The 22527-nt window shown below is 36.0% G+C and overlaps 1 protein-coding gene and 1 pseudogene across 3 annotated transcripts in view; one reads left to right on the top strand and one right to left on the bottom strand.

Annotated features, from left to right (window-relative positions):
- Positions 1–22527, bottom strand: part of Ccdc148 (coiled-coil domain containing 148) — a 274276-nt gene that overhangs the window by 72317 nt on the left and 179432 nt on the right. For all 3 annotated transcript variants that reach the window (XM_048345423.1, XM_048345424.1, XM_048345425.1), the window contains one exon: positions 6209–6349. In XM_048345423.1, coding sequence (XP_048201380.1) covers positions 6209–6349 — 141 coding nt within the window. The remainder of the gene's footprint in view (positions 1–6208; positions 6350–22527) is intronic.
- Positions 18771–19194, top strand: LOC125350075 (annotated as a pseudogene).

The raw sequence follows: 22527 nt of genomic DNA, 5'->3' as shown, positions 1-22527 counted from the left end.
CCTACTTTCCAATTCTAAATCCACTCCCCCATTTTTAGGTGATGGTGCATTCCACCTCCATATACTCAAAACTCTTGACCTTTCTTTTTCTACTCTTAGCAGGGAATTCACATAATGATAGAGTCTCTCTCCAGAAACATCTCTGAGATAAAGCTGAAGGTTACAGGCCTCCTGGGAGGTATCATGGCAATATCCTCACTCTGGTGGTTTGCAGTCCTGGGTTGGGACTTGCCAAGAAATGGCAAGAATTACAAGATGCTAGACCAGACAAGAGATGTCTACTTTGTATTTGAACCTTACTTAAAATCACCTATGTGGTAGCAAAGCTGTAATCACGCTTGTCTTGGATGTCTTGGCCCTCTGGATTAGATATCTTATAGGAACAAAACCTGCCTGGAACTTTATGATGCAGAACAACTGTTATATTATCCCCATCACCCTAAGAGCCACAGATGGTGACAGCTGGTTCAGGGACCAATACTATAAACCAGACACTCTAACTATAGCTAACATAATAATTTAATTTCTTACAATAGCTTTTAGAAAGTGTCATCTTCTGATTTTATCATGACAATCATTTCAAAAGATGAGAGATCCCTGTGAGAAATTATCAGTATCATCTAACAATTCACGAATCAAACTTTCCTTGAGTCGAAACTAGGAAAATTGTGACTATTATATACAATCAGAGATATAAAATTCAGAAAGTAATATGAGGACCCTGGCACCTACAGGAATAAACTTTAGCACTAGATACAACCTAAAACATTACTATAGCTAATGAGCCTCCAAAGAGGAAATTCTGGGAAAGAGAACTAGGAGGGAGAGTCTATCCTGTTTAGAAATGTCATGATAAGAATTTACACATGTCAATTTCTCTCTCTTCCTCCTCCATTTTGAATGGAGTAAGCCAGGTAGGCAAAATGGCAGCTGCAAAGAAACAGAATACAAGTTAGCAAAGCAAAGCAATGTGTCTTAAGTCAAGAGAGTTACCTATGGGATTATCTGCCAAGCTGTGGTTAAGCCATGAGAAGCAAGATTTGCCTCTACCATGCCGAAGTCAAAACAAATAGAATCTGTGTTTAGGGCTAATATATGTAAAATATCAAAACTTTTTAGGCAATACATCTGAGTTGTATGGAAATCTTCTTTCCTACCTCAAACACATAGTTATGCTACACAAAGTACAACTTAGCAACTACACAAGTACCGTGTGCTTACACACAGAGATACATACATCACTGTTCATAAAGACAAAATTTTAAACATAGATTAAGGTCTTTGATCCATTTGGAATTGATTTTGGTACATAGTGATATACATGGTTCTAACTTCAGTTTTATGCATGTGTACTGTATAGCTAATTCTGCCAGCACCATTTGTTGGAGAGGCTTTCTTTCATTCTATGTTCTGAGCTCCCTTATCAAAGATTAGGTGGCTACAGATCTGTGGGTTCATTTCTGGGTATTCTATTCTATTCCATTGGTCTTCAAGCCTATTCTTGTGCCAGTACCAAGCTGTTTTGATTACTATGGCTTTGTAATAGAGTTTAAAGTTGGGTATTGATATTCTGCTAGCACTATTCTTTCTGATAATGGTTGTTTTCGCACTTTGGGGTCTTGTATTATTCCATATGAATTTTTTAAATGTTGTATGTGGGGGGGGCATAATTGCAGTTTGAAGCCAGCCTGAGAAGGAAAGTCCAAGAGTCTCTTATCTCCAGCAAACTACTCAGAAAAAGCCAGAAGTGACATTGTGGCTCAAGTGGTAGAGTGTTAGCCTTGAACATGAAGAGGCTCAGGGACAGTGCCCAGGCCCTGAGTTCAAGCCCCAGAACTGGCAAAAAAAAAAAAAGAGAGAGAAGAAGAAGGAAAAGAAAACAAAGATATATTTCTGAGTCCATTAAAAATATAAGCAGGTCATCCCTCCATATGAATTTTTTTATTGCTTTTATATCATTGAAGAATGTTGTTGGGATTTTGATGGGTATGGCATTGAATTTGTATAGAACTTTGGGCAGTATTGCCACTTTCGTGATGTTAACCCTTCCAACCAGGATCATGGGAGGCTTTTTCCATTTCCTTAAATCTGCTTTAATTTCCTTTTTCAGGTTTTTAAAGTTTTCATCATAGAGGTCCTTCACATCTTTGGTTAAGTTAATGCTTAGGTACTTTATTTTTTTAGGCTGTTACAAATGGAGTTTCTTTCTTGTAAGACCAGCTACCCTGAAAACAATACAGGAAAGGGTAGTAGGGGAAACACTAGGGCTCCTTGGCATAGGTGGAAAGTTCCTAAGTAAGATCCATAATCACAACAAATCAAAGAATAGACAAATGGAATTGCATCTAAATGACCAGTATTTACATGGCAAAGGACATAACTAGCAAGATAAATAGAAAGCCCACAGGTTGGGAGAAGATCTTTACTAGCAATGCACCAAACAAGGGCCTCATATTTAAAATATACTTAGACCTCAAAAAACTAAACCCTCCAAAGAAACAGCATAACATCAAAAAAACGACAACCCTATCAATAAGTGAGCTACAGACTTAAAGAGAGACTTCTCTGCAGGAGAAATAAGAATGGCCAATAGACACATAAACAGATATTCAACATATCTAGCCATAAAAGTAATGCAAATCAAAACAACATTGAGATTCCACCTTACCGCAGTTAGAATGGCCATTATCAAGAAAACTAATAATAACAGATGCTAGTGGGGATGTGGCCAAAAGGAATCTACACTGTTGGTGGGAATGCAAATTTGTTTAACCACTCTGGAAAGCAGTATGGAGGTTCCTCAAAAGACTAAACATAGAGCTTCCCTATGACGCAGCAATCCCACTTCTGGGCAAGTACCCAAAGGACCACAAATCAGCATGCTCTAATGCCACCAGCACTACCATGTTCATTGCAGCATTTTTTTTTTAACCAAAGCTAAAATACAGAATCAACCCAGATGTCTCTCAGTGGATGAATGGATCAAGAAAATGTGGTATATATACACAATGGAATTCTATGCTTCCATTAGAAAAAAATGGCATCATCCCATTCATAAGGAAATGGAAAGACTTGGAAAAAATTATATTAAGCAAAGTAAGCCAGACCCAATTTGTAATCATTATAATGTATCTGTAAATCATTGTCCCTCATTTGTAATCATTAGAATGTATCTGTAAATCTACAAATCCCAATGGACAGTAAAAGAAATTACACTTGGAATAATTAAACAACACTCTAAAAACTCATGCGGTGACAACAAAGGAGGGTATTCTTCGGAGAGGATCACAGGGCTCAAAAACTATGTGCAGGTGATCATATAAAATTATGTTTATCAACATGAATTCCAAGAAATGCAAACAAGAGGTTTTTTATTGTACTATTTGTGGTTCTTTTTTCCCTTTGTTTTATTTCCTCTTGTCATTGTTTTTGATTTCCGTATGCTTTGTCTTATATATAAATGTATCCCTAAAGTCAAATAAATGAAATCAATCATAGATTTTGTTCTATTCAATTGCTGGAGATTGAAAAGAAATCTAGATTACAGCTAGCCAAATCATCAATGCACCTGTACCATACACAGGCAATATAGAACATTGAATAGTGCATCTCTTACAGTGTCCTTCCTTGTGACCTTCAGGACAGTGAAGAAATGCCCTGTGTGATGCTTAATAGAATATAATCAGAAGCTGAGCTGTGTATTCTGGGTATAAAATGTGTGATGTCTCTTCTATATATATTTCCTTAATTCCCAAAGACGTAAGTTCAATCCTCCTTTCTAAAATGTAAGGAGAATATTTAAGTGTAATTTATATCTGACTAATGTCAACTAGTCACCTCTTTCATCAGTTTGTTCACAGTAATTGTCTAATTACTCCTTCAATTGCTATTTGATGTTTCTTTATTTTAGTATTGTTTATGAAGCCAAGTATGAGCCCCATATCTAACTCTAGAAGACTTTTTCTCCTAGCTTTCAAATTACCTTTCTCCTTTAGAAATTTTTTAATTGTTCTTAAGTTTTATAACTAATGTAGAGATCACTTAAAATATAGGGGAGAAAGTACATGGGACATATAGAAATGCTTTTCCATTTCATATATAGGACTTAGGAATCCTCAGGTTCTTGTATTTGAGTTGCAGCCTACATCCAATCCTCATATCTGCTGAAGAGAGACTATATCAGGGAAATATTACATATAATATATATGATTCCATTAGTTATTCCTTATTTATTGTTATTGTAAAAGTGATGTACAGTGTACTCATGGTTACATAAGTCAGATAAAGAGTACAGTTCTTTTTGAACAATTTCACCCATTTCCTTGTTTTCTCCCAATTCCCTCCTGTACCCACCCACAAGTTGTATAGTTCATTTTCAACACAGGGTCTAGTGAGTATCATGTTGCATTTGTTCCCCCTTTGTCCTACCCTCCCAAGGATAGATAGAAGAGCATATTTCCAGACAGCGAAGACAGCTAACAATGTTTTCCATTTTCTTCTGGGTATCCATGCCAACTATCTAACTCAAATTTCATTTCCAAAATAAAATGCCCTTACTTCCATTCTCAAGACTTGAGTTATTCACTTAATGTATTTTCTGTCTTGATAATGGGATTGTATCTAAATCTCTTTATATGACATTTAAGATGATACTAACATGTAATGTTAGAAATACAGTACTTTTGTGGTTATATTAATTCACAGAGAAGAAAAGATATGGGAGGGGCCTAGGTCAAAGTCAAAACTACAAGGACACACTTTTCAAATACCATACTTCTGTGACAGGAAATAATCGCGAAGTTGACTCACAAAGATGCATGACTTACTTATGTTATTTGACAGGCTCAATATTTATGTGTTCTTGAGGTACCTGCAACTATTCCTTTTAACTGTCAACACTCTTGATGGGAACCTAATGAAACCACCCAACTTCCTTAGAGGTGGAAATTGAGTTCGTTTTTTAATTAAAAATGTAAGAACTGTGAAATATATCTTCTTAGTAGTTGACTTTGTGAAATGGTCCTACATGTTTGTTGTTTTTCCCAATCACACTTCCTCTATACCAATTTGCTCCTGTAAAGGCACAAAACAAATCAAGAACAATGACCAGTGAAGTATACATATTGAAGAAAAACTGGCTAGTTAAAAAATCTATCATTCCCGTATCTCTCATATGCTCAATTTTGAAGACAAAAGTTCTAGACAAGGACCTGATTGACGTCATTGGTCACACAGCCAAAAATGTCAACCACATTCACAAAAATATAGTCTCCCACCAATGCCTATGAATTTGTCAGTTGTTTTCAGGACCGTAAGCAGTTTTGCCAGAGAGCTTTTTTTTTTTTTTTTTTTTTTTTTTTTTTTTTTTTTTTTTTTCCTGGATCCTTATATTTGCAACTGGTAGAAATATACAGGTGTATTGATTTCCTCTCATTGTGCTGATCAGAAAATAATTGCTTTTTTGTGAATTATTTCTACAGAGTCAGCAACTCCATAGAAAGTTAGTTAATAAAACTGATTTTAAAAAATACCTTTACTACAAATTCCATGAATTCTGGAAACAAATAAAAATGCTTAAGTAAATATTATGTATGTATTTAAACTTCAAATGTATCTTGCCTTCCACAGATTATCAACAATTATCTCAGTAAGTTTTTGGTGACTAGTTTTAAGATTGTAAAACAAATGTTCACTTGCAAGAAAAAATGATAATTTGTGTCCATAAATGAAAAACAAAACCATCCAATAAATAATAAATCAAAAAGTAAACATTTTAAAGGAGTTTTGTAGGGTTTTTTTTTGTTGTTGTTGTTTTTTGGCATTCCGTGAGTCGCATTCCTGTCTCTGGTTCAATATATTCTGCCAAAAAGAACATTTCTAGCAATCACTTGCCACATATTTCAAGATGATCTCCTAGGACTTGCAATTTTCACCATGTCTCCTCTTCACACGAGACATGGAAGAGCCACAATTCTCCCCTTTACCTTTTTGCCTCAGCATCTCCTCTTACAATCACAGGTACCTGTGGCTGCTAGAAGTCAACAGTGTAAGTTCTCATCCAAGGCCACTGGAATAAGTAAGCAAGCCTTCAGCAGATTCTCACTGTGTTCCCAGTGCTGCCTATGCAAATTTATGTCAAATGGCAAAAAGAATCAAAACTCAATGAAATAATCATTCACACATTTGCATCAGTAGACTACTTCTCTACCTTTTCTTTCTTCTCCTCTCTTTGTAGTAATTCCTTCTTTTTCCACAGTTTTTCTTTCTTCTTCTCCTGTTCTCTTCTTCGGGCAGAAATTTCCATTTCCAGCCTGGCTACCTCTTCCTGATGGGCTCTCCATTGAAACACCTAAAACACACAGCAACATCTCATTTAAGTAACTGACTTCTCTACCAAGTGCAAGTCGGATGTTGTCCAAAGGAACATATAAATGTCATGTGTTTGATTGTATGATTGACTTGTGCATGATATGTGTATGCTAATATTAAAAAGAAAAAATTAGCTTTAAAATAATGCCATTCAGAAGATCTTTACCTGGATTTATGGAGTGAATTTGTAAAGACACTATAATGTTTTTTCTTTTTTTAACTTCAGAGGATCTGTGAGCTCCCATAAATAATATTTAAGAAAAAAAAACTGGGTGGAAGATGTAGCTCAGTGATAAAGCACTTGCTAGAATATGCAAGGCCCTGATTCCATACCCAGCACAAACAAATAAATAAATTTATTTTAAATCTTTTTCATAGTAGTTTTTTCCCTAGAAAGTAAGTTAAACAACTCTCAAAAATTCTAAAATGATCCTATGACCTTCAAAAGTTTAAAAACAACTGATAAATATCAGCTTTCATATTTTTAAGTATGGAAAAATACCTGAATTAATATGAAAGAAATTATGACATGGAAAAAATTAACTTGGTACCAACATTTATATAGGTAGCACAGTTGTTCTAGCTTTTCTATAGGCTTTTTGGCAATTTTTGGAAATGTCTATCACAATAAAATATGCCTCACCTTTGATCCACAACCTTGCTTTCAGGAAATGAGACAAGGCAATCAACTGGACAAACTGCACTCCACTGTACCCATTAGGAATGTTCTCTGTCATGCATCTTAAACTAGAAAATTAGGGAAGAGTCTAAATGTTTAGCAAAAAGGATGACTAATTTAATTATGGTACAGCTGCATGCTGTACAATTGAAAAAGGATGCTAAATTTCTAATTCCATTGACATAGAAAATATCCACAGTATGTGACTTGGTGCAAAAAGTGTAATTTCATTAGTATAATATATTATTTATATATCCACTGAAATAAATTCAGTTGGAAGAGGTTTGATCATATGATCAAAATGATCATATTGATTGTCTCTGAATGACAGCATTTCATACTATTTTTTAAAACCTATTCCTTAAACTATTCTGTGTGGGTAAAATTTTTGTGATTAAGTTGTATTTTCTTTATAAGCAGGAAATCAACAAAACCAAGAAAATAAAACAAACACCTGATCAATCTGCCTGAGGAGGCAGTGTGGTCAGTATTGCCAATGTGTGCAAAATTCTTTTTAAAGAAGAAAAACTAAACTTCCTAATTAAATATCCAATATTACACATATTTAATACATCATTCATTAATATTAATAAGTAAAATAAATTGAAAAAATGAGATCCTAAAAATAAGATTAAAGTGAATCTAAAGAGTTCAGTTCTTTTTGTGTTAGCTAAATTTAAACTTAGAGTTTCCTAAAAATATATTTTGGCATGATTATCAAGATGAGAAAGGGCATGTACCACTCCTGGTTTTCAAGCAGAGTTCAGATTCCCCATGTGCTGTTTTTTCCTGTCCTATGTGCTTCCTTAAGAACTGTAGGCTGCACAGACATCATCCTTGCCTCTGTCCTTACTGCTGCTTCCTTGCCTTTCCCTTCTGTAGTTCATCTTCTATCTGTAACTGACTTCCAAGTGCTCTGTCAAGTTCTGTCAGCAATCTCTCTTTCTCTCAAATTACCAATTCTCTGTTCTCTCTTTCACCTCACAATGGTGCCTGATCTGTTGACTATCCTTTCCACTCTTATTCCTGCATCCAATGTCTACCCTGTACCTCCAATTCTACAATTCTCTCTGTTTGCCCTCTAGTCTTTCAATATTTATTATTGGATATTCTCATCCTTTTCTATGGGTTCATCATTTCTAGGTCCATGTCTGCAAGGCCTCTAGGATTGGAGGGTTTTTTCCTTTCCTTTTCTTTTTTTTTTTCTTTTCCTTTTGTGCCAGTCCTAGGCCTTGAACTCAAGACCTGGCTGCTGTCCCTGAGATTTTTGTGCTCAAGGCTGGTGCTCTACTGCTTGAGCCACAGCTCCACTTCTGGCTTTGAGTGATTAATCAGAGATAAGAGTCTCATGGGCTTACTTGCCCAGACTTCCTACAAAATGTAATCTTCAGATCTCATCCTCCTAAGTAGCTAAGATTATAGGTGTGAGCTACTGGCACCCAGTTTAGGAATGGTGTTTTAAAACTGTAATCAAATTATGTAACAAATTCTAAAGGACTTGACTTTCTCTGTATACTTTAAATCTGACCTTTCCAAAATTAAACTAAGTATGTATAATTTGCTTCACATTTCATCCTTTGTAATTACCACTCCTTTTCAAATATCTGATTTGGTCTGCGGAACCAGAAGTCTCTCTGTAGTTTGCTTTTATTCCTGATGACCATGTACAGTTATCAGTGTGACTGTTGCTTTACATTGCATGACTAAGGTGGAAGGTCATAGAGTTTTTAATTTTTAAGTTCAGATGATATTCTAATTATGAAAAATTACTGGGCTTGGGAGCACTTCCCTGGTTTACTCAAAATCTTTCCATCACACATATTTAGAAAAAGATGTGGGTGATGTCCATCAATGTAAGAACTCAATATAATTTAACTTTGTCACTCCAAAGAAATGTCTAATTTTAATCTGGGTGGCTTGCCTCTGTGTCCTCCTTTACATGGCCATTCTTATTCTCAATGTCAGGGAATCATTCTCAATTTCACTTAGGATACCCTGAGATGTCCTCTGCCTCATAAAATGTTCATTGTTCAGCTCATGACCTTGCCCTGGCCCCCATCTTCCATGAAACACTCTCTAAGTCATTTTCTTCTTTTGCCTCACTCTGCCCTTATTTTATGTGCCATATTGTACCTGGTTTCTACTTATTTTAAACGTACTGATAGTTTTCACAGAGAACATAGCCCACATATTTGCCTTTTCCTTGTACTGTCTAGCACAGTATGGGTGTATCGTAGTATGCTCAATAATTGTCTTTTATCTAATTCATTAAAGAACATAGTTTAATAAAGCACAAGAAATAAGATACAATTGTATTAGAATACATAATTTGTACTAATTATATAATGTATGATATCTAATGACCATCAATGGTTAAAAAAACTTCATATTAACAGTTGTGATGAAACTTTCAATAGGTGAATCAAGCTAGCAACAAGAGAAACAAGCAGTCTGTGGGAAAGCAGAGAAACAAGAGTCTGAAGCCTCTTATCCCAATTAAACACTCCCCCCCCACCCCCATACACACAAAGCTGGAAGTGAAGTTGTGGCTCAAGCAGTAGAGCACTAGCTTTAAGAAACACACAAACAAAAAAAGGCCCAGGAAGAGCACCCAGATCCTGAGTTCAAGCCCAAGGACCAGCACAAAACAATCAAACAAAAAGAAAATGAATCTGATCAAATCTCTAGATATATGTATCAAGTTATAGAAAATTTAGCCAATAGAGAAAAATATTAAATGTTAGATTTAAAAAACAGATCAGCAATATTGAAATTGAGAAAGTTTAAAAGACTAAAAAAAATAAATGACAAAAAAAGAGGAAAGGACAACTACATATTGCAACACATTTATGCAACACTTGCCAAAGGCTATCTACAAATTCAATGCAATACCCATTAATATCCCAACACCATTCTTTAATGAAATAGAGGAAGCAATCCAGAAATTCATATGGAACAATAAAAGACCTAGAATAGCAAAAACACTCCTAAGCAGAAAGAACAGTGCTGGAGGAATTACAATACCCAACTTCAAGCTGTATTAGAAAGCTATAGTAATAAAAACAGCTTGGTATTGGCACCGGAACAGGCCTGAAGACCAATGGAACAGAATTGAAGACCCAGAATTAAACCCACAGAACTATGCCTACTTAATCTTTGATAAAGGAGCTAAAACAATAGTATGGAAGAAAGATAGCCTCTTTAACAAGTGGTGCTGGCAAAACTGGCTCAACACATGCAACAAACTAAAACTAGATCCTTATATATCACCCTGCACCAAAATCAATTCCAAATGGATTAAAGACCTTGAAATCAAAACAGGCACCCTGAAGACACTAAAGGAAGGAGTAGGAGAAACACTTGGGCTCCTTGGCACAGGACAGAACTTCCTTAACAAAGACCCTGAAAGGCTACAAATCAAAGAAAGGTTGGACAAATGGGACTGCATCAAACTGCAGAGCTTCTGCACGGCAAAGGACATAGCTCTGAAGATAAACAGAAAGCCCACAGACTGGGAGAAGATCTTTACCGGACATTCAACAGACAAAGGCCTCATCTCTAAAATATATGCAGAACTAAAAAAATTACCTTCTTCCAAAACAAAACTGCAAAGAACCAATAGCCCCCTCATGAAGTGGGCTAAAGACTTACAAAGAAACTTCTCTGATGAGGAAATGAGAATGGCCAATAGACATATGAAAAAGTGCTCTACATCACTGGCCATAAAGGAAATGCAAATCAAAACAACATTGAGATTCCATCTCACCCCAGCAAGAATGTCATATATCAAGAAAACTAATAATAACAATTGTTGGAGGGGATGTGGCCAAAAGGGAACCCTACTTCATTGTTGGTAGGAATGTAAACTGGTTCAGCCACTCTGGCAAGCAGTATGGAGATTCCTCAGAAGGCTCAATATAGAACTCCCCTATGATCCAGCAGCCCCACTGTTGGGTATCTATCCAAAAGCCCACAAACAAAATCACAGTAATGCCACCAGCACAACAATGTTCATCGCAGCACAATTTGTCATAGCGAGAAGCTGGAACCAACCCAGATGCCCCTCCATAGATGAATGGATCAGGAAAATGTGGTACATTTACACAATGGAATTTTATGCCTCTATCAGAAAGAATGACATTGTTCCATTTGTAAGGAAATGGAAGGACTTGGAAAAAGTTATACTAAGTGAAGTGAGCCAGACCCAAAGAAACATGGACTCTATGGCCTCCCTTATTGGGAATAATTAGTACAGGTTTAGGCAAGCCATAGCAGAGCATCACAAGGCCCAATAGCTATACCCTTAGAAACACATAAGATGATGCTAAGTGAAATGAACTCCATGTTATGGAAACAAGTGATATATCACAGTTGTAACTACTTTCAACGTCCTATGTGTATGTGTAGTTTCTATTATTGATGATGTTTTGTATCACCTTCCTATGTTTGTACCTACACTATCTCTGTAATCTTATCTGAGTATATTGGAAACCGTGCTTACTGGTATTGGAAGTAGGAAATTCAAAGGGAACACCATATTCGAGAGACACAGGGTAAAAAAAGAGAAATAACTACAAAAGCAATACTTGCAAAACTGTTTGGCGTAAGTGAACTGAACACCTGGGGGGGGAGGGAAAGGGGGGGAGGGAGGGGGGCATGAGGGACAAGGCAACAAACAGTACAAGAAATGTATCCAATGCCCAACGTATGATAATACGTTTTAATAATAAAAATTTGAGAAAAAATAAATAAATAAATAAATAAAGAGGAAAGGACAACTACATATTGCAAAACATTTATGCAACACTTGGACATTCACATTCTTATTTGGAGAGAACAAATGTAGAGAGAAATTATGAAATAATTAGAGCCATTTCAGTATTTATTGGTTAGAAGACGGCACTAAGAAAATAAAGTTTCTAGGTACAGCTATGAAGGTTTCTGTGATTATGCTCTTTTATTATTCCTTTTGGTATTAAAGAGCTATACTTAAATCTTAGCAGATAAAATGACATAATGTCGACATTTTCACTATTACCCAAGAGGCACAGGAGAGTAGATGAAAATATGAATAAAACAAATCCAACTAATGTGTTGATAAGTATTGAAATGAAATGATAGGCCTTGCATATGTTTTTATTGTCCATATTAGGACCTTATTTGAAAAACATAAAATATGACGTCTAATGCAATTTATCCACTAACTGACAATATATTTTATCAAGATTCTGAGACAGTAGGAAGGAGGCTATACTACTTTGAAGTACGGGGTGTGTGTGTGTGTGTGTGTGTGTGTGTGTGTGTGTGTGCAAATAATGAGTATGCCCAGCTTTCCTGAGGGCTGAGACTGTGCTTATAGATTTGCAATGCAAATAAGTTTGGGTTTTGGATCTACTTCTCACCTTTCGATTTAGAACATGTTTTAGGGGAATTATCATTGAATAGCTTTTATATTCATCATATGATTTAAAGAAGAAAAGACACAAGGAAAGATCTATAACTGGAAAGTTCTGTTATCTAAGGCAAGTGTAGCAAATAAATAAATACCAAAAGAAAAGAGACAAAGACAAAAATCAGATCAATCAAACTGGAATAAACAGTTTAATTAACAATTTGCTTTTCCCCAACATTTGCAAGTCTAAAGGATGCTTCAAGAGTATGTCTGTTTTATTTGTAACCCTTCTGTACCACACTTTGACAATAACAAAAAAAGTTTAATAAAGTAATTTTTAAAATGTGTATGTCTGTTTAAAAAAAGGATGCATACTCCATAGGATCATGAAAATACCTAGAAAATTCAACAATCAATAGTCAATGCTATGTAGGTGTCAGGTAACATCTGAAGGAGAGAAAAAAGAAGAATTTTTTTGGAACAGAGGAGGAACCAGAGCAAGGAATCAGCATCCAGAGGCTAAGTTTCTTTCATTTAATATCTGAACCTTGGGGATCAGTCAAGGACCCATTGATGTTTACTTGAAGTCAATAATTCACAACATCACTTATAATTATTAGTGAACCATGAAAATAATAGGAGTGTTGAGGCCAGAATTGTGAAATCTTGACAATGAGAAACTAGCTCAGTAGCAATGGGTATCTAAGTAATAAGGTAAAACTGGGCTCTTAAGAATGCACAATGGAAAAAGGTGAAGTCTCTGGAGTAAAAGGGTGTCGTAGAAAAAATTCTTATCCAATGGGTCCTCCTAGAGAGTCGGGAGATTGGATGGCTCCCATGTAGAGAGAAAGACACCATTACTGGATTTTTCTGAGATGCCTAATAATAAAAAAGCAGGTAGGTGGGCAAAAGAATCAATATTAGCACAATAGGCTCAAAAAGCACAGAAGGCTTTTGAGTGAATACTAAGCAAAAGAAAGAATAGCCCAGAAAAACATGCTAGCAGTTTTATTTTAAAGGCTTTGCTTAATTATAGAGCTTTAAACAAAGTACGTAAACATAACTGTGTAGCAGTAATAACTACTAAAGAACATTGCCTCAGTGGTAGTTAGGTACCCATTATAAGAAAAGCCTTATTTAGATTCTTAACTACAGGATATTTTTATAGATCTTTAGTTAATATTTTAATATTTCTGCCAAGTGTACCATCTTTGAACAAAGGAGATTTGAACCTAACAGAGGAACAATAGCATTTTAAAAATGATCATCTACTACAAATAACAAATGACTTGCTCATTTGTCTCGTGTTAAAGGGAAGGATAGGGCTTGCTGACCTCTGTGCTATGAGTCAAGTGGTAGAGTGCTAGCCTTGAGCAAAAAGAAGCCAAAGACCATGCTCAGGCCCTGAGTTCAAGCCCCAGGACTGGCAAAAAACAAAGCAAAATAGGGCTGGGAATATGGCCTAGTGGCAAGAGAGCTCGCCTCGTATACATGAAGCCCTGGGTTCGATTCTCCAGCACCACATATATAGAAAACGGCCAGAAGTAGCACTGTGGCTCAAGTGGCAGAGTGCTAGCCTTGAGCAAAAAGAAGCCAGGCACAGTGCTCAGGCCCTGAGTCCACGCCCCAGGACTGGCCAAAAAAACAAAAACAAAACAAACCAAAAAAAAGCAAAATAGAAATACTTCCTAAATTTCACTTTTTTTTTTTTTTTTTTTTTTTTTTTTTTTTTTGGCCAGTCTTGGGCCTTGGACTCAGGGCCTGAGCACTGTCCCTGGCTTCTTCCCGCTCAAGGCTAGCACTCTGCCTCTTGAGCCACAGCGCCGCTTCTGGCCGTTTTCTGTATATGTGGTGCTGGGGAATCGAACCTAGGGCCTCGTGTATCCGAGGCAGGCACTCTTGCCACTAGGCTATATCCCCAGCCCTAAATTTCACTTTTGCTTGTCTGGTGAGGAAAATATCCAGAAAATTTGTCCAATAATTAATTCATATTTCTTTCAAGGTTATGGGGCATGTGTTTAACCTAGCAAGAAAACCCTTTTTTCTGTCTCCTCCTTCAATGCTGCTATAAGTTTATAAATTCATTTCAACTAAGTAAACTTTAATTTTTCATTTTATTAAATCTTTAACAGTTTCACAGTTCCATTAATTTTTTTCCAAATGCTCCATCATTTTCTCATATTACTTATTATGTAAGCATATTTTCCTTATATGTTCCCTTTATACTTAAATTTCATCCACAAATTACAGTGATTTTGCAGATTTTATTAAAGATTTCTATTCTGCACTTGGCATTTTTTCTTAGCATATAGATTTATATTTTCCTCTTGGTTTCACATTTTCTTTTGATTTCTTAGATAATTTCATAAGTACATTTTATCACTTGTCTTTGATAACTGCTTTCTGTTTTCTGTGGCTTTTTATTAGTCTTTCAGAATCTCAAAGAGTTATGCACCATTATTATTTTGACTGTTCCATATCCTATTCTTTTCAAATAAAAATCGTGCGATGTTTGACTTAATTGCATCCTGGAGGGCCTAACCTTAGTGTAAAACATGACTTAACTGTGGAAGAGACAAACTCAATACCAATAAGCAGAAAATAATCAACAGCTTTTATTCCCCTCAAGGGACAAAATTTATAAACCATCAGTCAATTTTATTTATGAGGCTGAAAAAGCCAAACTGTCTAACAGAATGGCTCAGAAACCTAGACCAGGAGTCAGGAACTCACTTTCCAATGGGATATTAGGTCCTCCAAAATCACTTCTCAGTTCTGGGCTTCATATTCTCTTCCAAAATTAAGAGAGTTCAGTTAGTGTTTTTCAAACCACTCACAACAGATTAAGAAATCTCTTTTGTGGGTAGTATCTAATAATGGTTGATGTATATGAGAACAGAAAAAAAACAGTGTATCTGGTGATAAGGTAATAATGCTGTTATAAGAAACTTTTGTTTTCACTCTGCATGTTCATTTGTGATATAAAGTACATTGCTCACTGCAGGTCACATTCAAAGAAGCTCTGTATAATCATTCCCAGAACTAGAACTAAGATTCCACAGCTTTATGATCTAGAGACCATTATGCACCATCATTGAGCACAGCCCTAATTTCTTTTGCAATCAACTCAGAAGTACAGCACAGATAAGAAAAACCAGGCTTTGAAATCATAAAATGGAGTTTGAGTTCTACCTCTGCTACTTATTAATAGTGTTCCCTATGGCATATTGTTTAGCCACTTTGAACTTCAGATTAATGGAAAATGGAAAATAATTATGCACAACCTAAAGGGTTGCTATGCAAATAACATCTATTTGCACAGGGCAGGAATTCAGAAACCATCTCAACACTAGCTTCCCTGATACTCCATATACTGAAATCTACTACCTACCTCTGCAGATTGTCTCTGGGACTCATTTATTTCTCTCAATCTCCACAGTTTCCAATCTAGTTCAAGATAAGCTCCCATACATCCCCTCCCTTAATTTACTGAGGCCAGAATGATTATTCTTCAAAATACACATCTTATCATGTCTAACTCCATACTCACACCCTTTTTCCCTGTCTGATGTATTTCACTCATTGCCAAAGCATAAACTTCCAGCTATAAACTACTAGCTCACCCACCAGGTTTTAGCTCTTCCCAGATCTTCAGCTCCAATTCATAATCCTCTGATCATTACCAATTCACCCCCAGGAGCAATGGGCTTTGAGCAGACAGATTCCTGCCATGTTCTTCACAGCTACATGGGTGTTGTGCAAACTGTTCGCTTTGCTTAAAATGTTCTTCCCCTCTGATTCCCTTATTCTTTCTTGGAAAAATCAACACTTATTCAGCCCCAATGTCTAGATTTATTTGTCAGGGAAGCTTTACCCTTTACCAAGCACATGAGATAAAGCTCCTAAATTATGTGTGCCCATAACACTATTTTTCCTTTGAGATGCCTATAATGGTTTGAAATGAGCTATTCAGTCAAGCTTGCAGTTAGCAAACCAGTGCTAGTTTCTCCACTAGACTGACACCTTGAAAGATAGAGATCTATCTGATTGGCTCACTATAGAATCTCTAGTGCATTATGTTTTCCAATTAACACATGATCAGCAGATATGTGGGGATGAAGGAATAAATGAGGGGGGAAAAGCCAAAGTACCTCACAAGTGTTATTTATGTTCCTGGGTGGCTGCTGTTACTTTCTAACCCATTTTCAACACTTTTACTTGATGCATTATGCACACATCTACCTGTTTGATTAACAGTCACACTTTTTTTCTGTTCCTAAGAAATCGCTAAAATAGTGGCTTTGGGGTAGGCATTTCAAGTAGCTTTATAACTACTTATTTATGTATTTTGAACACCGCATTTTTCTAACTTGTAAAAGGAAGACTCAATCTCTGAAAGTATATTTGGTTTTGACCACATACACACAACTTTATTTTCTATCACTCCCCAGAGCAAACAGGTCAGCTCTCCTTCTTTCTCTCACTCTTTCTTTCTTCTTTGCTCCTACACATTTGTTTAACTCTGTCCCAGGACTTTACCTGAGAAGCTCACTCCTGCTCCTCAACCCTTCAAGGTCAATCCCAATGACTACATCCACATTTGCCTAGCCTGTCTCTGACATGTGACTAGTACCTGAGGTAGTCTGTTCCCAGCTGCCGTGCTTCTTACTTGTAGTCATTCAATATATAAATTATATTATTAACGGACTGGTTTTCTTGTCTATTTTTCATTAGACTATGAAATATGAAATTAATTGCCTTCTAAACCTGCTCCTGGAACAGTGAATGTTCCAAAGAAGGTACTCAATGATTTCTATGATGAGTTAAAAAGTATCTAGCCAGGTGCTGCTAGCTCACACCTATAATCCTAACTATTCAGGGGGCTGAGATACAAGGATCACAGTTCAATGCCAGCCTAGGCAGAAAAGGCCCCCTAAGACTCTTATCTCCAGGTAACCACTCAAAAGCCGGAAGTGACACTGTGACTCAACTGGTAGAGCACTGGCCTTCAGCAGAAGGATGCTCAGGGACAGCGCCCAGGCTCTGAGTTCAAGCCCCACAACCAACAAAAAAAATACCTAAAGAGCATCAGTTTAGTAGTTATATGCTTATCTAGTCTATAAAACTCATGACCAGATGACTGCCATTCTGTGTCTCACTGTTGTTGTCCCATAACATTAGTAGGGACTTAAGGCTGATAAATTCCTTATGCAGACCACACTTCCACCTAGCCTCTCAACCCTTATACCTCTTTATCCTTTGATTAACAAGGTAAACTAAAAATCATTCAGGGTTCCCACAGTTGTAAAGACCTGAGTTCAGCTTTGAACAAGTCACCAAAAAAAAGCAGGAGGATTTAGACTGTAAGGCGACAGGAAAAGACAATACATTTGGTCCTTTCTTTGGGATATATACTCTATGAAAAACAGATTGTTTTAATCAGCTTTCCACTGGTCCAACAAAATATCTGAGGTGATCAGCTTACAAGGAGGAAAGTTCCTGAAGTGTCAGTCTATCATTACTTGGCACTGGAGCTTTGAAGCAAGAAAACACACCATGGGTAGGAGTGAGTGGTAGCTAGGAAGAAGATGAGAGGGCAAGAGACTAGCATTTAATAATTACCTTTATGGGAATGTCCCAATAATCTAAAACCTCCAACTAGACCACATCTCTTAAAAGTTCCAACTACTTTCCAACTGCTGAAGACCAAGCTGAAAACCAAGCCTTCCACACACGGGTATGTGGGGGACATTTTAAACTGGAAAACAGATACTTAGCTTGCTAGCTATAAATGGGTAGATAGGTAGGTAGGTGGGTAGGTAGGTAGGTAGAGATGCATTCATACACATAGATACAGATACAAATATAGATATAGGTATAGATAGATCCCAGTAGATAGAAGGCAATGATTTATTCTCCTTTTTATCTCCCTTAGAATGTAATACAGTGCCTGGAACATAGAAAAGATAATAAAGATGTTTTTATAGAGGTTGAATCAGACACAGGGCCATCCTCAGCTAGCTCTCTAGTGCTCCTGGCTGTGCTCCTCAGTGCCTCGTCTCCGCTGTAAAGGAAGAAGGCCTCGGTGCCAAAACGGAGCTGCCACCGCCATGGGAGAGCAAAGTCATTAGGACTTCTCTCAAGCTGTGTGAAGAGAAGACTCAGATGTTGGCCTCAGCTCCTAGGCTAAACTCAGCAGATTGGCCAGTGAAAACTTCTGTATTGAGACAAAGGAAAAGATCTGGCAGAAAGCAACACCTATTTTCCTGGGCTTGGCTGCAAGAAAGAGTAACAGGTGGAAATTCAGCAATATGAAAAGCAGACTGAAAGATGACACAGAAAATGAAGGTGGGTAGTAGAGAGAGAGATAACATCCCAGGCCCTCAGTCTAGAAATTTTAGTAATAACCAACCATAGCTTAATAGAAGACCAAGGATCATGCAAAATAACAAAGAGGACCTGGTTATAACTCACCAGTAGTGTATGGCAAGCCATGAAAAGTGAAAGGAAGACTGAAAGCTTACCAAACAATCTAAACTGTAATGCTAATTTTTCAACTCCTAGCTTGCTTTTCAAGTTTCAAGCTAATCAGAACTATTGCTGGAGCAAAATCCAGTGAGCCACCATCTCCAAGTGTTCTCCTCAAGCCACCAACCTCTGGGTTTCTGTGGCAGAGAATCCTTCAGATGAGAAAACAATGACATTTCAACTGGAAACCTTAAAGTACAGGTATAAGATTAGGTATAGTGTTTAAAACTTGCCATGTTTACAAATTATGCTTGACTTGTCCCCAGTTCATTAGGGAATGAATCCATTTGTGCAAAACTACTAGTAATGCAAATATATAGATCACATAATGTTTTTATGTGCTGTGTGCACAGTCAACTTCAAATAACTAAATGATTGTACTTGAGAGTAAATGTTCTCAACTGAGAAACTTTTACATGAGACCACTGAAGGTTAAATTTGGGAGAAATGTTACAAGACTAACTTTTCTATTGCAGGAAAAATAGCAATGTAAGGTTAATGGGTCATGTTTACTTGTAGCCAAAGATCTACAAAGATTGAAAACTAGGCTGACATTTGAAAGTTTAATGTTCTAGGAACACTCAAACCAGTAACATGGTGATAGCTTAATGCACTGCCAGAAGAAAACGAAGATTTTCCATAATAGTAGCACCATTTTACTGAACTATACAGTAACAAATGTATAACTGGTGCTTGGTGCTTATTAGAATGAGGCAGAGAACATATAATCTAGTTGAGAATGAAATATAGATATGAAATTATGAATAGAAAAACTCATTAACATAAAGTATTAAAGTGCTAAGTATAACCAAAACATCTTTTTGGAGAAGAAAATATTTTTTTAATTTCATGTTTTGAATTCAGATCATGTAAAGTAAGTACTATATGTACTTGTTCTTTTAGAGTATTCAGTATTTCACTTATTACTTCCTCAAATTTATTTGGAGAAATACATTCAGCTATTTTGCTTCATCATCATCTGTACTCTGAGGCAATATTTAGACAATTTTTATAATGCATAAGTACTACTACTAAGCTAAATTCCAAGAATGTCCTCAGCCAGGTACCAGTGGCTCACTAGTAACTTTTAAGTGAGTACAAAAGCTTACATTCACAAGGACACAAATACACCAAAATTCATTCTTAAAGGTATTACAAATATCTATGAAGAAATTTGAAGCAATTTTCTGATAAACCCTAAATCTAACTTCAATGCTGAGATTTTCCTCAAAGCCACCCAACCCCAGAAATGATTCTCCTTTAAATCTGTGATTCTAAGTTTTCATACATTGGACAGCAGTTAAAAATAAACTACAAACAAAATACCTAGTACATTTACCCAACAAGGCATGTTTCTAATTAATGCATAAGAAATGGATCACTGAGAATAAAAGAAGTTATCTAAAACCCTTTCCTGTAATTAGGGGATTATGATGTCTAAAGGGAGAGGGTGAGAGATGCTGTGTATATTATGTAAATAAGCATTTGTAAACTATTTTTTTAAATCACAGGTTTTTGTTAGCATAACTGTAGAGCTCATAGCTCTGGTATTTTTCTAAGAGTTATTATTTTAATGAACAGAACCTTGAGAGGATGGCACATAGATCAGTAACCACTGGAACACTTTGTTTTTAAAACATTTAATGAGAATGAGGCTATTTTGGAGCTATGAAATGAAGACCACTGCTGAGAATGAAAATTAAAGGAAGTGATTCTTAAGAGTGTGATAAAAGTGATTACAGTTTATGGATTTCCTAACTGATAGCACCTAAACAGGAAGCCTGCGGGGAGAGTACTTTCTTCTGCTCTGCCTAGTTCTTTCTTGAGTACGGAATCAACAAGGAATACTGTATGGAACTTAGCAGAACCTTTCATCTCTTACCAGGAGAAACTCCTTACATCTCACCCATACAAAAGGCCAAAAAGAAAAGTCAAACAGAGATCACAAGAAGATTAACTAGGGAAAAATCACAGAAAAAAAGTGGCTTCCATTATCATCAGCACAGCCACTTTCACTAGTGATGCACAATACTCAGCCACTCATATTTCAAACTAGATAAAGCACATATCAATATAGATGTGCATTGCCTGAATATCTTTCTCTAGAAAGAACTGTCAGAATCCACCCCCAAAAAGGCAATAGCTTCATTATAGAAACAGGTAGAGTAAGAAGATAAAATGAAAAATTTAGGGGTAATTATATTCATGCCAAGGTCTTCACTCTGATTATCCTAAAAAAATGGTCACAGAAGTTATATGCATTAAATCCTGAGAATTCACAAGATGGTAAATTTCAGTATCTTGAATTTCTTCCAAATAGACACTAAGGAAGAGGCAGAATACTATTCTAGTAAAACACAGTATGTTCATAAAAAATAGGAAATCTTATTCTTTTCTATAAACTCTTAGTAAACCTTTGAAATGAATGTTTTGGAGAAATGAACACTAGAGCAATGTGCATTGTTCTAAATTCATTGGTTTTATGTTCAAGACTTAACCGGTTTTACTTCTCAAGGACAATTCCACTGTAGCTCATTTATATACATTCATCTAACTTCGCCAATCCTCTAATGGCTTACTCTGCATATGCTTCTCAGAGGAATAACTGTGACCCTGCGCATAAAATTCTACACTAAACAGACAAGGAGACAACTCCATCCTAATCCATAAAATCATATTAAACAGAACATTTAAAGCATTATGGTGTGGATCTAATTGCCACTTACACTGAGAAATTTAGAAATTTGAATTTTGTCTTTTACGTCTATGTCCTATTGAGTGTGTCTTGCTTATTGATAATTATTTTTCAGCCAGAAAAAGATGCTGTCACAACAGAGACAGTATAACTGGCCAGTAATTCTAAACAACATTATGTGCAAATGTTTCTTTGGCATATGAAATTTACTTTAAGAAAAGTCAGATTAGTTCTGACATTTCAGTTTTCTCATATATGATCCCTGAAAGTCATGGGCATGTCATGGATGAATTGATGATCACAAAATCCATTTTGATTTGATTTAGTTTGGTTTTATGGAGACAAAATTCAATTTAATGTCAAGTATTCAATTAACATTATTCATTGCAATTGCCATGCTGTATATTAGGTTCCCTGGATTTGTTCTGTACCTTCATGTTTGCGTCCTTTGACCAAAATCTCCCCCAACATTTCCAATCCTATACCATTATTTTGCTCTCTGCTTCTATGAATTCAACATTTATAGAGTCAACATATAAGTAGGATTATAGAATCTCTATTTCTTTAACTTACTTTACTGAGCATAAAAGCAAAAGTTTCATTTGTTATCCCAAACGCAAAGATTTTCTTATTTATATGACTGGATAATTGTATGTATATATATATATATATATATACGTATATATACGTATATATACACATATATACGTATATATACGTATATATACATATATACGTATATATATACATACAATTATATATATCCATTGATAGATACTTATATTGCTTCCATATTTTGACTATTGTGAACAATGCTTCAGTGAACATTAAGGGTGCAGCTATCTCTGTGTGGTACTGATTTCA

Source organism: Perognathus longimembris, chromosome 4, assembly GCF_023159225.1.
Source record: "Perognathus longimembris pacificus isolate PPM17 chromosome 4, ASM2315922v1, whole genome shotgun sequence".
Lineage (NCBI taxonomy): Eukaryota > Metazoa > Chordata > Mammalia > Rodentia > Heteromyidae > Perognathus > Perognathus longimembris.
This window is presented reverse-complemented; position numbering and strand designations above follow the sequence as displayed.